General features: G+C 36.4%; 1 protein-coding gene across 1 annotated transcript; it reads left to right on the forward strand.

The window, feature by feature from the left end:
* Positions 1 to 405: 405 nt before the first annotated feature.
* LOC107091303 (gamma-glutamyltransferase 5-like) lies at positions 406 to 15525 on the forward strand. Its single transcript, XM_015385145.1, has 12 exons — positions 406 to 644; positions 1746 to 1873; positions 2684 to 2779; positions 4669 to 4864; positions 8845 to 9005; positions 9126 to 9272; positions 9357 to 9487; positions 10839 to 11026; positions 11125 to 11216; positions 11294 to 11403; positions 11482 to 11592; positions 13456 to 15525. The coding sequence occupies exons 1-12, from the start codon at positions 487 to 489 to the stop codon at positions 13600 to 13602; spliced, it is 1665 nt and encodes a 554-aa protein (XP_015240631.1). The 5' UTR covers positions 406 to 486; the 3' UTR covers positions 13603 to 15525.
* Positions 15526 to 16613: the final 1088 nt, after the last annotated feature.

Consider the following 16613-nt stretch of genomic DNA (forward strand, 5'->3'; position numbering starts at 1 on the left):
GTTTAGGTAAAACTCGATTTCCTTATGTTTGATTTATTTTTCTGAATTTTGGATCCTCATTATCTATTTGCCATATTTTTGAAAAAGGATACTAAACTTAAATGTTCGAAATATTCAAACTTAAATTTTAATTATATCAAAACTTCTTAAGTGGATGAAATAGAATTTTAAATAAAAATTAAAAATAAAAACATTTCGTTTACTGTGAGAAAAAAACCAAAAACAATAAAAATATCAATTGATCCGTGATTTACTGGACTTTTAAGTCCTTCGGGGAAAAATGATGACATCAAGGTTTTTTCCCAGGACAACACACGATTGCTTATAAGGCTCCTGTTCTCCCGGAATAGTTTCACTTCTGGAGTAAAACCCATGTGCAAGATGGGGAGAGAAGGGGGAGGAAGGGAAGTAGACAAGCCTTGGATTAGTCTGCAGAGAGCGCAGGAGAACAGTCCAGCACGCCTTCCAGCTCAGACGCGCAGCGCAATGGCCAAATGGCTGACGGGATGTTGCACTGCGTTCATTCTGATTTGCGCCGTGGCTTTTGTGATCCTGTGCATCGTCACCCTTCACGATGCTGGCTGCTCCAGCTTCAAACATGCGGCTGTAGCTGCAGACTCGCAACTTTGTTCCGAGATTGGCAAGTGAGTAACTTTTCCCCTAAAGTGGTGCGCTTTCTCTAAAAACTTTGATTGATATGAACTTTATGTTAATCATTCCATCAATAGCCTATATATATTTTTTCCTGTTTTTAATCAAGTGTTTTCAAATTTCTTTCGACATTAAACGCTTGTTTTTATGAATTGGATAAGTGGATAAGCAGGTTAAGAGATTTGATCAGCTCCACTTGAATAGAGATTATAGCAGCAAATCTGTAGACAGTGAAGCCCTCACTGTTCCTGAAACATTTCCTTAAACACTGTCTGATGCTGCCCTTTGTGTTGATGAGTGAAAGTCTTGGCTCTGCTTCTTCCATTAGTCTTTTTGATGTTTTTTTTTTTGCGCAACTTTGAGTCAATCAATCTGTCATCACTAAAAAAAAAAAAAAGTGGCACATAGCCTTTTTAACTGGAATGTTGTCCTTCCGACTATTGTTGACTTTAGTTCCTTTTTTTTTCTCCTCAGCCTTTGCTGAAGGGTCATTTAGTTCAAAACAGACACAATCACATCAAAGTTTACTGACACAATGATTGATGCATTTCCGGACAAAGGCTTAATAAGGATAAACCTGTTGAGAATAAAAAAAAAAGTATTTTATTTTCATTAAAAACAAAATGTGTGCATTTTGTTTTCTGTTGGTTATTCAAGCATTTTCAAAATATAAACTCATTGAAAGTTTTTGAGGTGGCAAGGATGAAACATTCCCAGCAGTGCATCTTTGTTGCTTAGCAGGTAAAAAACAGTCTCAGTGCCAGCATCGCACTAAAAGGGTCCTATTTGCTTTGTTTTCCCCTTTCATTTCTGTCTAAAGTATCCAAAAAAAGACAGTTTAGATGTTATAAGCACCTTTATTCACCCAGGCATGCAGTTTCAGTTCTCAGCATGACAATAAATAGGTTGTTGCTAAATTTGGCTGCAAGTAATTGACTTCTAAAATTAGAAAATGGGCCAATTGTTGAATAGAGGGGAACAACAGCAGCCGCAGGACTCAAACCTCTGTTTTATATTTTGCCTTGGGTTGTGCAAATGTTTGCATAGTATTCAGAAACTGGTTTCCCGTAAATCCACTGAATATCCTTTTACAGGAAAATCCTTCAGAAGGGCGGCTCAGCAGTAGATGGCGCCATTGCAGCTCTCCTGTGCACGTCTGTGGTCAATCCTCAGAGCATGGGAATTGGAGGAGGCTCTATAGTGATTGTGAGAAATAAAACAGGTGGGTTGTTGTTATCTTTTGCTAGTGTTTTTTGTTTTGTTTTGCACATTTCTTATTTTATTTTTTTACTGATCAATGTAAAACTTCACTGTACAATAACCTTTACTTCTTCCCTCATCATGTGAATAGTTGGAAACAATCATTCATTTCAGTTTATTTATATAGTGCCAAGTCACAACACATGTCATCTCAAGACACTTTACAGTTCATCCAGATCATACAGTCAAATTGATTCAAAGTTTTCTATCTAAGGTAAACCAGCTGATTGCATTGACTCAAATGCAATCCCTCACACTAAGCATGCTTGTAGCGACAGTGGAGAGGAAAAACTGAATTTTAACAGAAAGAAACCTCCAGCAGAACCAGGCTTAGTTTGAGCGGTCATCTGCCGAGGCCGACTGGGGTTCAAGGAGACAGAAGCAGAGATACAAAAAGCAGCTGTAAAAGGCGGCCCCTTCCAGGAAACACCCAGCCAGGCAGACGAGCTCCGAGCCAACTGGATGTGCTCTCTTCAGAGGATGAAGAGAGCACATCCAGCCAGTCACAGTCAGAGAAACAGGACTACACTGGAAAACAGGCCGATCTCCAGCGTCTATAAACAAGGGTGTTGATGGAAGCAGCATCAGTGGCAAAGTTTGTTTTGTATGTTACAACAACTTTTTTAATATGACCCTTTGTGGTTGGCTTGTCTTTGTATACCTTCACCAGCATACACGAATAAAGCCTGTGTTTGTCTGTGAGTGTGTGTGTGGGGTGAGGGGTCTGAAAAAAGAAAAGTTTTAGTTATTTTGTTTTCTCTTTTTCTTTCAGGTAATGTTAAGGTCTACAACTTCAGGGAGTCGGTCCCTCACTCATTCAAAGATAATCTGCTAAATGACTGTCCTACTACATTTGGATTGTCCACAGGTAAGCAGCATCTAGTCAATGAATCAGATGTCCTTTACTTGTCTACCTTTTCATTTACTATATAGTTCAATAGAAAATTGCAGACTAATATGATATGACGTCACATACCGTCTCTTTCCTCTGTTTTCCAGTCTTGTAGGCCAATGTTAATAGCTGCCATTCAGAGCTTTGCAATTCCCTGCCCATAAAATGCCGCTGCCTGATCAGTGTAGTGTAGTAGCAAAACGGTGGAGTACGCATTGTCACGGCCCTTTTCCTCTAACCTGCAGGGGCGATTCCTCCTGTAGGCAGAGGCGGGTCTTACTAATTGGAGCCACTTGGGCTCTATATAAGTTTAGCTCCACTAACACTCTCTCTCTCTCTGCTCCTCCAGGTACTCCCTTTGTTGTTTGGTTCAGTTTGGTTTTGGTTAACACTCAGACACATTCTCACATTCATGTTCACCCACTCATACACTGCACACACTAAACATTCTTACATACTCACATCTCACACATGTGAGTATGTGGCTTGTCACACATCTTATTTTGCTCTAGAGACAGTGATCAACAGCCCACCTAGTGGTGAAAGTTTGCTCATGGTTGGTTTAAACGTATTACTGGCTGTTCTGCTTTATTGATCAAGTGTATGATGAAACAATGACTAAAAATTTTTTTTTTTAAGATTACTTAAGTTGAAAGGACCCTGCGATCGTTGAATTGTTTCTGTAAATAAAATTAATTCCATCACATTTTGTCGAAATTTCAATTTTGAAACCAACTCCAGTTTGGACATTTATATCAGTAATTTAATACATTTAAGTTGATTATTGGCTATGATCCTGATGCTTCCTGGGCTTTACTTGCACATCCTCTCCTGACTCATTTAAATGGTAAAAACCGGACCACAACTTGGCTTCAAGTAGAATAATTATTTCTACCACATATCAGAATTCAGTTCAATTCAGTGTATTTATATAGTAGCAATAAACACAACACAATTTAGACACTTTAAAAAATTATACCAGTCCTACAAAGTTGAAAGGTTTTTTATCTAAGAATGCATGAAGTTAGAGGAATGATTTTTTTAAGTGACTGATTTTATAAATCAGTCCTCATTGATAAGTATGAGGCGACAGTGGACAGCTGCTTGAATTGTGTCGTTGACTAAGGAAATTGCTGTTATATTAACAGTTTAAAAAGGAACTTCCCTTTAAAAGGAAGATTGTGAATGGTAATCTGCTACTGGGTGTTGGAGGACAAATAGCTTGCACAAAAGAAGACACAAACAATGATCCAGGGTGAAGATATTAAAACAGGCTGAGAAGAGGAGCTGAAAAAGTTTTTGCTACACTTGACGTTCATGTCTTTTACAGTAAACCAACAGGTCATTTCAACTAATTCTGAAATAAAAAAAAAAGTGGGTAATTATTTAGCCAAGATTATGCAAGAAGCTGTTTAAGGGCTAAAAAATACATGTAATGTAGACACAGTTTACCAGGGGAATTGTAGGGAAAATTTAAGCAGGTGTGTGGATAATTGAGCCTATATTTGTTAACCATTTTTATTCCACGTGGAGAGAAAAACCAACATAAATTCTAATAGTTACAACAGCTTTTTTTAATTATTTTTTTTCTCCCTAGAAAAAGAATAGATCAAATGGATTAGAGCCCATAATTAACAAGAATTTTTTTCCCATAATGAGTAACATTTGACTGGAACTGCTTATGTATACAACAAGAAAATAACTTTGATAAAAAATCAAAATAACTGAAAATGGTCACTTCTTTACAACCTTTGTCTAGTTTAAGAGTTCATTTCCTTATGTCTTAGTGAGTTAAGATGGTTTTATGGTTTTAGTAATCAAACTGGTGTTTTATCAGGTTGTTGTTTTCCACTTCCATGTTGCAGGTAGTCAGTGGATTGGTGTCCCAGGAGAGTTGAAGGGCTACGAGCGCCTCCACAGAGAGTACGGGAAGCTGCAATGGGCTCAGCTGTTTGAGCCAACCATCAAACTGGCCAGAGATGGGATTCCCATGCCAACATACTTGGCAGAATTCATGAGAAACAACTTTGTAAAGATGCATGTGGAAAGGTCATCCCTGTGGTAAAGTTCACACACAAAAACCGAGCTTACAAAGTTTCCTGACATGAAAATGTTCGGTCACTGAAAACGTAAAACGTTTTAAAAAATGTTTGGTGTTTGAGTAAAACACACTGACTTATTGTTGAGATTTTATAAAGGAAACAATGATCCTTTAAATCCGCAAATTAACTAGTTTTAATAATCTAAAAAAAAAAAGATGTTCTTTACCCGAGAGTTAAGCCTCATTGTCACACTGACCATGAAAATGATTGGTTTCTTCTACTTACACAACACAGGGGACTGTTGGGGATTCAAAAATATTTTTGCCTTTGCAAATCTCTGTCATAGTGTCCTCTGATAAGAACACTGTGTCTCATGCCAAAATATTCTTTTATAGAAGATTGACTTGGGTTTAGAGCAGTTACAGTACTCAATGTAGTTCTGAATCTGCACATCTTGTGTATTACACTAAGAGGCAATGCATAGCATATAAATCCAATGATTACATGACGTTGCTCTAAGTTTGACAGGTCATGTTCTGTTTAGGATATGATGATTAAGGTTGGTCATTGATCCATCTATCTATCTTCTTAAAGGTGCAGTAGGAGATCTTTTCTGATGCATTTTTTACCATGTGGCTTTAGATGTCCCCACAGTCGCGTAGCAAGCATTGAAATAGAAGGTCTGAAAGTGAAACTAAAATAAATGGTTCCCGCTACAGTGTGAAATTAATGAGTAACGTCCACCAATCAAAAAACACAGTCCGTTGTACACTATTGGTCCTTGACACCTCAATCTGCTTGTCTCTCCCCCCTGTGCACGTTTCCTGACAGATGAACGAATCGACCCCCCAATGCTCGTGCTGGAAGCTAGCCACTGTTATGCTATGTTCACACCTAAAGCAGCAAGAGCAGCAAAAACGCGCTTCATTTTTGATGCTTGTACAAATTTAGTTCTGACGCATGACTGAAGCATCTCTGCTGCTGTAGATGCGAGGTGGAAAAAGTGGGTCTGATGCACATTGGGCTGAGCTACCCTATCCTTTCTTTGCAGGGCTGCCAATTTTTCACCAAACCTTAGAGCGAGACTTTAAAAGAATTTGGACATGCAAACCTTGTCAGGGTTAGATGAGTATAAGTACAGCTAATTAGTCCTAAAATCCAACAGGAGATTATTAAACTAAACTGAGCAATAATTATTTAACTTGAGCAAAACATGGACTAAAACTGGGATTAAATTGAGGTGGCTAATAGAGGTAGGTATAGAGATAACAAACCTTTTGATTTGATCCTACACTTCAGTCTCCACAGTGATAATCTAAGCTAAATGCTGTGTATTTTATTCATATTTACTTAAGTGCTAGACTGCTTAAAATCTTTATTAATTAACAAAGTGAATTAACCTAGTCCAGATACAATACGATTTAATGACATACCTCTGACTTTGCATGTAAACTAGCTCCTTTTGCTGCCTTTGCTGCTTTAGGTGTGAACGTAGCATGTGAACCTTGACAGACAGCATGCGTTTTCATGTGTTTTGGAGGCGTGGTTTCGAGGGGTGGTCTGAAGGGAGAAGCATGGTTAGGTATGTTCAAAATTATAGCCTGTTGGAACCTTTTTTTTCCCAAGATCTCCTATGGCACCTTTAAGATGCAAAGCATGAAAAAGCATTTCACACGTTCTATCTCATTTGCATTTTTCAGATAATTGGATAAAAATAAATCTAAAAGGTTCTAACATTACGTCAGTTCTTTTAACAATGAAAACCTCAATTTATATCTAAATACACAGACATAGAGCTTGCAATACAAATTTAAAAGGCTTATATCCTCATGCGTTTATAAACATGTTGTATTAGAATGTTTGAAGATATAATAAATTATTTTCTATAATTATTTTTTTGTTCCACACTCAAAAATCCATATTAATAATCTGATTAGATAAGATAAATAGATTTTTTTAAAATAGAAAAGCTTCATCTGATATAAAACTGTTTTAAAATAAAATCTTTAAGGGTCCTAATCTTTTTTTAGAACATTACACACTGACCTTTAAGCCATTTTTGAGTCTATCCTCCATACATTTTGGGAAATAGCAAAATCTATAAAGTGAAGACTTCAGAGTGGTGACCTCATTACATGGCTAAATAATCTCAGTTTATTGCAAGGGGCAGCTACCACTGTAAACTCGCTGTAGAACACACTGGCCTAGTTCAAAAGTTCAGTTGAACATCTTGTGATACTTTTTTGACTGCGACCCATGACTTACAGGTCTTTTTGTTGACACCCCTCTCATTTAACCACAACAAACCAGAACTAATCCCTCCCTGCTTCAGACAAAGCCATTAACAGTCTTTCAAATTCCTATTTTACCTTGTCATAACTCATGATGATAAGTCAGCAACATATGAGCAGCTTACCACAATACTTGAACTTTTCCATTTCAGGCAGAGTCCCTCATTACCAGTTAAGAAACTTGACCTAAAACAGTAACAGGATGGCTCTCAAACCAAATACTCCCAGTTTGGAAGCTCTGAAATAACAATGGCCCTATCGGATAAGCAGCTCATCATGATGCTGTCACCGACATGGAATTTGGACACCATGAAAAGATATGTTACAGGGCCCATCATAACCTGCCATGAGGTTGAAGGAAATTTTACTAAAGTGGTTTACAAAAAAAAAAAAAAAAAAATGATGCATTTATTTAAATACTGTTTTTGGTTACCTTTCTCAAATTTGTGAAAAAAACAAAACATGAAAGTTATTTTGTAGAGGAAGTATTGTCTGTAAAAAGTTGTCTGCTCTGCTGCTTTTGGAATAGAGGTGGAGCAGGTGGACTAAACCATTTTGTGTAAACAGATAGGGGGGATGAGTATTGAGAACATTTTCCAAAACAATTAAACTTACTTTTACCAATATAATGTAAATAAAATATTTGGGATTGCAGGTTTCAAGTGTCATGTTATTTTTGTCAGTATCATACAGTAAATGCATTAGGAGCCTCTCATGGGCCCCTGTCAAACCTGGGTCCCTTTAAACCTTCTTCCTTTTCACTCCTGTTTAGTACCCCTTACTTTCACTAAAATACTTGACAGTTTGTACACAGAGATAACATATGCTTAAAAGCACCATTTTTACTACTCAAAAATATTCCTAGTTTTAGACCAAACTGATAAATATTTTGTTCAAATTAACGCAGAACAAAGGGAAAAATACTGCAATTACTAAAAATAAAAAAAGTTAAAGCAAATCAGCTCTAAAAAAATGGAGGTGTATCATTATATTTGGGGATGCTAAGAAATCAATTCAGGTGAGACTTTCTATTGCATGTGTTTGTGTTTATGTGTTTTGAAGATTTCATTATTTTTCTCTGTCCAATGGAGGAGATTTCAGCCTTTTGATGCACTACTCTTCGAAAATTGTATAGACTATGTTTTAAAGCCTTTCTAAAGCCATTCATCCATAATGAAGTATTTTACCAGTTCTGAGTCAGACAAAAAGCCTGAAACACAAATTTGGAAATGGCAAATATGAGACCTAAAGGTTTCCAAAAACCAGTTCTTTGATTTCCTACCTGAAAAACTGTCCATCAGTGCTACAAACAGGGAATCTAAAGCAAGAGCTGTTTCCAATCTTTGGTAGGAAGTCTCCATCTGGGCTGTACCACATCTCTAACCCTGTTTGTTGTGTCCAAGGATAGGTTTTCAATAAAGTTCATTTGCCTCTGATTTAAGCCTGTTTTGTGGTCGCTATAACCTGGATGACTGAGAATTTACACAGACATCTTTAATCGAAAAGGTTTCTTTAAAAAAGATTCTATTGAACATGACCTCTCATAAATCTGAACAAGACAAAACTTGATTAGAAAGAGGGCAAATTTGGATTTATTCTATGATTTTTAAAACATTAAGTCAGGCCAGTTGTTGTTACAGTACAGTGTTCTGTTCATCAACTCTTCCAATCTGTTTCCCTTTTGATTGTTTTTCTGTTTTTTTTATAGTGAAGTGCTCTGCCACGAAAACAAAACAGTCCTGGGCAGAGGGGACACCCTACGCTTTCCTAAACTTGCAGAAACCCTGGAAACAATTTCAAAGAAGGGTGCAGAAGCCTTTTACACTGGCAGGATAGGACTTGACCTAATCCAAGACATTAAAGAAGCAGGTTGGTGCAAGAATGGCCGGGGCAAGATGAGACTGTTTGTTAACAAATAAATTAAAGGTATTTAGTGTGACGATTTGGATGGAAGCTTGCAAACCTAAAGGGAGGTGTTTGTGTCTGTAGGTGGAACATTAACAATGAAAGACTTGGAATCTTACGAAGTTAAGGAGGGCAGTCCATGGACGGTTTCTCTGGGGACTCATCGGATGCACATCGCTCCCCCACCTGCTGGAGGAGCACTGCTAGCTTTCATTCTCAGAATTATGCAAGGTTTTAGATCATCTGTTGTTACTCAGGATTCTTTTCATGCACTATTTTGACAGCTGGAATTAAAAAGTTGTTCTTTCTTTGCAGGGTTCTCGCTGAGCTCAGACTCTCTTGATGTTAAAGCGAAGGTTCAGATGTACCATCATTACATAGAAGCAGCTAAATTTGCTAATGGACAAAAGAGGAACATTCGAGATCCTGCTTTCAGTAATAGCGAGGTTGTAAACTATAACTTTTTTCTACCATTGTTACAAAGAAATTAAATGTCTCTTTAAACATATAATTAGCATAACTGTGTGTGACATATAGGCATACACCTAAAAGTTAAAGACCACAGGTAAAGCAAAATAAAACAAGCTGAAATATCTTCACAACAACCCAATAATGTTGCATTAAAACAAAGTCTACTTCAGAGGTACTTTTTCATTCTAAAAATGCACACTGATCTAGATATAAAGTTGTTACTGGTTTTGCAATAAAGGGAATACAATTCTGACATGAATGCAGGAATTATCGAAGAGTCAGGTCAGCTGTAAACACAGCAGCATAGTTATTATTCTCCAATGAATATAGTCAGGGGTGGAATAGCAAAACAATATTTAAATGGTATTAAGTTCTCTGAATACAGGAAAGGGTGCAGCATTACTTGAATTAACCACAAAAAGATTTAGCTGACTGAGCAACGCAAATTGGTATGTTGTATCATTGTTGGCTATTATGGCTCTATGGGATTAGGTCACCATTCGATAATATATGATACATATAATTTATAATTTTTATTTATATTTTCATGGATGTGTGTTAATGGAAACAAGAAAATGGGTCTTACAGGGACACTGTATAAAGCATTTTTTTAAAAAGCTTATTGGATAGTACAGCTTTTAGTCTGGGCAGGTAAAAGCACAGCAAAGCTTTTACATTTTAACTGTTCAAGTAGACCTGACCTTTTGTCCCTGGCAACTTTATAGTCCCTGGCAACTTTATATATATATATCTTTGTATTACATCTATGTGGTTAGTGAATGGTCCATATTGGCTTACAATACTTTAATCTTCCCACAAAACTCAGCTGTAAGCTCTTATATACACCTTACATACAGTATTTCCAACTAAACAAAACAAGGAAGTAGTACAAAAAAAACATCAGTTTTGTGATGGCAAATGAAAGAAATAACTTTGTGGTAGCAAAATGGGTTTAATCCATCTTTGTCGGCACTTAAATATATAATATTAAATATTTTACAAATGAAAGTAAAATTTAGACACTTCTAACCCCTTTATTGACACCATTTTACAAGTTCAGAATGATACAAAAAAAAAAAAAGAAAATAATGTCATAATAGGGATTGTGATCAAGGTTCTAGAAAATAGCTTAATTTTAATTGTAGTGAATGCAACAATTTCTTGTTGGTAATTCTTCCAGCCACTGGAAGGTTACTTAAACTGTAGTTACGATATGTTGCTAAAAGAAAAATAATTTTAAAATCAGTGCAAAGACAGTTGTACTATAGACAGGTTTTTGACTAGGTTTATTTTTCTTGTTTTCCTTTATTTATCTTCTGTTTTCAGACTGCCAAAAACCTGATTGATTCAACCTTCATCGATCATATCAGAGGGATGATATCATCTAGTAGGACCCATAATAACTCCTATTACTTCAACGTCAAACCTCCAAAGGATAATTTTGGAACAACACACGTTTCTGTGCTGGATAAGGATGGACTCGCAGTCTCAGCCACCAGCACCATAAACCAGCTGTGAGCAGAAGACCTCCATAGAGATTTGTACATTTTCTGAAAGTAACCTTATTGCACCAATGGTATCCATGGCTTAACTCTACTGTATGGTTGTGTAGGTTTGGAGGAGCTGTTTACTCTCCCAAAACAGGAATCATCCTCAACAATGAGCTTGCCGACTTTTGTGGAAGAGTAAATACTATACATCCAGGTAAAACAAACACACCTTACTGTACCATGCAAGTCTGATTTAAAGACAAATGAACCTAAAACATCCATATGATGCAGGTGAACAGCCACCTTCTTCAATGACTCCTGTTATAATAGAGAAAGGCTCTGGTGGGATCCTTGTGATGGGAGGATCAGGAGGAAGCTTGATCACCTCATCAATGGCCTTGGTAGTTCCCTGCTTTTCAATGTTGTTGCTTAGTCTGTGTGTTTCTTTCTGCTTACATGAGTCAAATTTTCTCTTACAGTCTCTAATCAACCGCCTGTGGCTGGGGATGAGCTTAAAGGAGTCAATTGATGCTCCCATAATCTTCATTGACTCAGAGAATGTTGTGAATTTTGAACGAAGATTTAATGAGGTGACGTATGCTCTTCTCAACTATAAATTTATGACAATAAAGTCTATTAAGTTAATCATACCACCCCTATTAAGTATGTAAAAAAAATAGAATTAGATAAGAAAACAATCAAAAAAAACACTCTCTACTAAATCAAAAGTCCCGAAAATTATCTGATATGTTCTCCCACATTCAAACTCGTAGATCAATTTCCCTAATCTCTTTTTGACTATTTGAGCTGATGTAATGAGTAAATTTCTCCAGTGTGAGATCAGTAAAGTCAATCAATCAATCCATAATTGGAGGCTTTAGAGGCATCCTAGGTCCTTTTCTGTTACATCTTTACAAACAGCTTCCTAAACTCTGCTTAACTATACCTGGAAACTGGGTTTAAGTCAGATAATAAAAAGATTTTAACTTAGATAGATTTTGTACTGAAATAGTATGAAAAACACCCAATCCCTACCTTTAGGTATAGTGGCAATCTGTGATTCTGTGGGCTGGTTCCTCTTCCAGAGTTTTTCCCAACCTCTTTTGACTTTTTTACCCCTTTGGGCATTTTTTTCTTATCATAAGTACCCCTCTCAGTCAAAAGTATTGATGATTGTCCAAAAGTGGAACTTACAATAACTGATTATAAAATAAAAACACTTTAGCATTTCTAACTTGACCATCTAATTGCATTTTATTCTTTCCATCTCAAATAAAAAAATAACATAAATATGTTCCCTGGAAGTTAGTAAGAAATGAAAATAAATGCAAAATAAAATATTATAAATCTGTATTTATAAAACTGGACATTCTCTGAGTAACTTCCTTATACTCACATTTAAACTGAATAAAATGGAACCTAAACACAGAACAAAAATTATAGTCAGACTGACTTAATTAGATCTGTTTTCATCAAGACACCTGAGCTGCCTTAATAAGCTCCTATAGCTCAATGTGAAGAAGAGCTGATCCCAGGCTGTTCTCTACATCCATTCTGTTCTTCTGCTTGGTTTTTATGTGTGTCAAAGCTGAAGGTGAACTCAAACATATAAGAAAAACTTACTTTTTAGTTGATAAAACCTTGTTTAATTTTCAATTGGGTCCTTACAAAACAAAACAGACCCCAGCAGTATTTTATTTTAATACTTAACAAATAAAATATTTTGATGTACCCCTTGCAATGCACTGGCTGACCAGTAGGAGTACGAGTACCCCCAGTTTGGAAACACCGTTCTAGAGGATTAGCCCTTCTATTATTACCTCAGCACCTAGACATAAAGCCTATGGAATATCTGTGAAATGAGCTGAAGATAAGCGATCATGAAAGTATTGAAGTAGGAGAGATCTTGCATGCTTCAACTTTAGGAAAATATCAGGAGACTGCCGGTAAAGCACTGCCTTACTGGCATAAAGTCTGTTGTAAGAACTGCTTATAGGAAATAGGCATTGGTGATTTTTTACAAAAGTGCTATTTAAGTCAGTGTTTTTAAACCCTTGTCCTCAAAACACCCTGCCCTGCATGTCATGGAGACTTCCCAGCTTCCACTCACCTGATATCAATTGATAGCATATCTAAAGGCTTTGCTGAACTCCAGTCATCTTAAGGTGTGTTAAAGCAGAGAGTGTGCCTTGAGGACCAGGGTTGAAAAACCCTGATTTAAGATATTTAATCACCTCTTAATATATTTTTTTAACTTTAACATAATATCCTTGGTAAATATCACTGGAATAAAAGCATCTTTACAAATATGGGTAGACAAATCTATGTGATAAGACATTAAAAGAATGTAATTTAGAACTATCAATTTTACTGTTTTTAATCTGAGGCTTTTCTTATTGTATTTCATTTAAGGGTTTTTATTCTGATGATATTTCCTTTTTGTGTTGTCTTAGTCTGTGAAAGAGGGCCTCAAAGCTCTTGGACACCGAGTTGGGTCTTGGCCATACTTTTTAAACGTGGTCAATGCCTTGGAAAAGGAGGACGGTTGTATAGAGGCCGTGTCGGACCAAAGGAAGATGGGAAAATCAGCAGGATACTGATCATGATGATATTGAGTAACTTTACATGAACATCTTTTCTTAGACTTATTAAACCTTTATGCTAGGGGCCCGTGATAATGATGCAGCTCAAAAACAAAATGTGAATGAGTTAGTTTTATTTTTGTTTAACTTTCTTTTTGTATGTATATTTTAAAAAGTAATTGAATGTAGGCAAACATCCATGTATTGTAATACTATAGTATATAATAGTAAACGTAAAGGCAGTGGAGCTGATTCTTTACCTAACTGCAAATTTTATTTTTTTCCAAATGAAGTCAGAGGAAGATAATAATAATGTAACTTCACTCTCATTTATCCAACACCTTCATCTTTGTGTTTATTTGTTTTGACATAGATGTATGCTCATATAGCAACAACACTGTGAACACGTTTTTTACTTAATTTCTATCTGTAAGCTTGCGAAATGACAAACTTCTTTGTGAATTATTCAAAGCATTTTTGACCAATGGTTGTCCAGCCTTTTTGGATATATTTTGAAGGTTTGGGTCACATGCAGACTCCTTCTTTCACCCATTTTCCTGCCTATTGAAGTTCAGGTCTACACCCTTACTGTATTGTATTTAGAGCTGTTAAGCAATGTCTGAAAGTCATTTCTTTCAGGAAAAAATGGAAAATACCAAGCGAAGCATTGACACAGAACCTGATGTATTGCGGTTTAGTTGATTAACTCAATCTAAAGACCTATACATATGAAAGAACAGAGAAGGATTTTATTTACCACAAAGCTGCAAGAGTAAAAGTTCCTTCAGGAAGGACATTTCATACTTCAGTCTTTACTCTGCAAAATGAGCTAAAATAAGTAAAAAATGTGTATTTACCCTTAATTTGAGTAAGTTCCATTGGCAGTGTCTCAATTCAAGAAAAAAATGCATTTACTTTAAGAATTGTTTTTCATTGTATAGGTCTCTTACCATGCAGCTTTTTTTTTTTTTTTTTTTTTTTTTTAAACTTAAGACTTCTTTTACATTGGTGACCTAGCATACCACTATCATCTTTCATGGGGACCACTATAAAAAAGTTGCTCGCAGAATAAACTTTTAAAAATGAGCTAAAAGAACATACTGAGGTTTTGCTCATGGATTCTGACATATTTCTGTTTTTAAGGAGTAGCCTTAATGGTATTTTCATGGATGTAACTAAAGAAAGGACTGTGTTTTTGTTACCGATAGCTAGAAACAATGTTCATGAGGAAACCCTTTTAGTTTTGCAAAATGTAGCAGCATTTTTTTTTTAAGAAGAGCCAAAAACTGGTCTGTAAATGAACGAAAAAGCAGCTAAAGTTAAAAAAAAAAAAAAAACTCAGAAAGTTCTCTACACAGCCCAAATAAAGACCACTCTAAAATACTACAAGGACTTTCAGCTCTGGTAAAGGAAATTTCACAGGAGCCATGAAGGATGGTTCCAGATTTTAGCACAATAATGCATTGGTATTTAGACAGCAAAACAGAGATAATGTTTTATGAACTGTTATTTGTGTTCACACCATGGTGATTGTTTTTTAAGACTGACTTTGCAAACAGTCAGCTTTTATCATGTTGCACTGTTGACATGCTGGATGTCGGACTCTTAGGCATAGCAATGTACTGAATGTTCTAATTTCTGACTGAACTTTTTTGATTTTATTTGTTATTCATAGGGCATAACCACTATATATGAGCCATTTAAAAAGGAAATCCTGATGCAGAAAAAAACATTTACTGTGGCCTTTTTTATTATAATGACTGTAAGACTGCCTTAAAATTCCAATTAATGTTTTTAACTCAGTGTGTTGTAAAAAAAAAAATGTTTTAACAAACTCATTTTTTTTACCTTGTGTTGTTTGTTTAATTAATTTTATCTACTTGTGTTCCTGACTGTTCACTGTTTATTCTCTAGTTTTTACAATAAAAACTTTCCTTTGAAATAGAATATTGCCTGACACTGATTCAAAACATGAATGTTCATCAGTTTTACACCCATAGAACAGATTTAAAAGGCAATTTCATTAAGATTTCATAAATTCATGACATGGAGAAACCTTCCACTTTGAGATATTTCACATAGATAGTATTGTCTCTCCTGCCGGACCTTCATGTGAGCACATCTGAGGTATCACAAATGTGGTTCTCTACTCATAGGTGACAGTAATTCAATAGATGTCAAGAATATTTTGTAACATTAGGAAAATATCTCTTGAGTATATTTAAAACTGAAAAATGAACTGCGGTGGGAAAAAAAAGGGGTTTTCCATGAAAAGTTTGTCATAATGGGCTTGAAAGATCTGACCCACATGCAGAGAACCACTCAGAGACCAAGGGTAAAGGTTTAACAGGTTTATTGTAGGTAGCAAACACTGATGGAGATTGAAACTCAGTGGGGAAACAATGCTGGAACTCAGCGAACTGGTGAACCGGAACCGGAAACTCTGAAGGGGAGATCACAGTGATCAGTTCAGGGACAGTGGGAAAATAGACTGAGGCTTGAATATTGCTGGAGAGGCACTCACGTTTGCGGGGCTCTTGGTTTATCCTTGGATCCAGTTTGTGGGGGTTTAATCCAGAGAAGAGGAACTCGTTGGAGAGCGGACAGGCAGACATATGTTGGACCCAGAGGAGTAAAGGAGCGGACTGTCACTTGGTTTTCCAGGAGTGGACTTGAACAGATTATGTGGAGGTTTTCCCCCTGCTCAATGAGACTCAGTAAATCCTTCCAGGGGTAGAAGGTCCAGGCTTATCCAGTAACACAGGAAGTCTTCCCAATACTGGCAAACACTCTGGCGTTGAGGTGGTGACAGCCCACTGCTCAAGTACTCCTCTGGTAATGACCCAACGAGCTGCAGGTGTGCAGGGAGGTCCAACGAGGACAGGGCACCACCTGGTGGTGAAGAGAGGAAAACACAAAAAACAACCCACACAATCTTGAATCCTAACAGAGCTTTAAATTTTGCAATACATTTTGTATGTACTTTAAAAGGCAATTAATATACATTTCAGGTTTTTAACATCTGATTA

This window comes from Cyprinodon variegatus, unplaced genomic scaffold (assembly GCF_000732505.1).
Source record: "Cyprinodon variegatus isolate N-32 unplaced genomic scaffold, C_variegatus-1.0 Scaffold331, whole genome shotgun sequence".
Classification (NCBI taxonomy): Eukaryota; Metazoa; Chordata; class Actinopteri; order Cyprinodontiformes; family Cyprinodontidae; genus Cyprinodon; species Cyprinodon variegatus.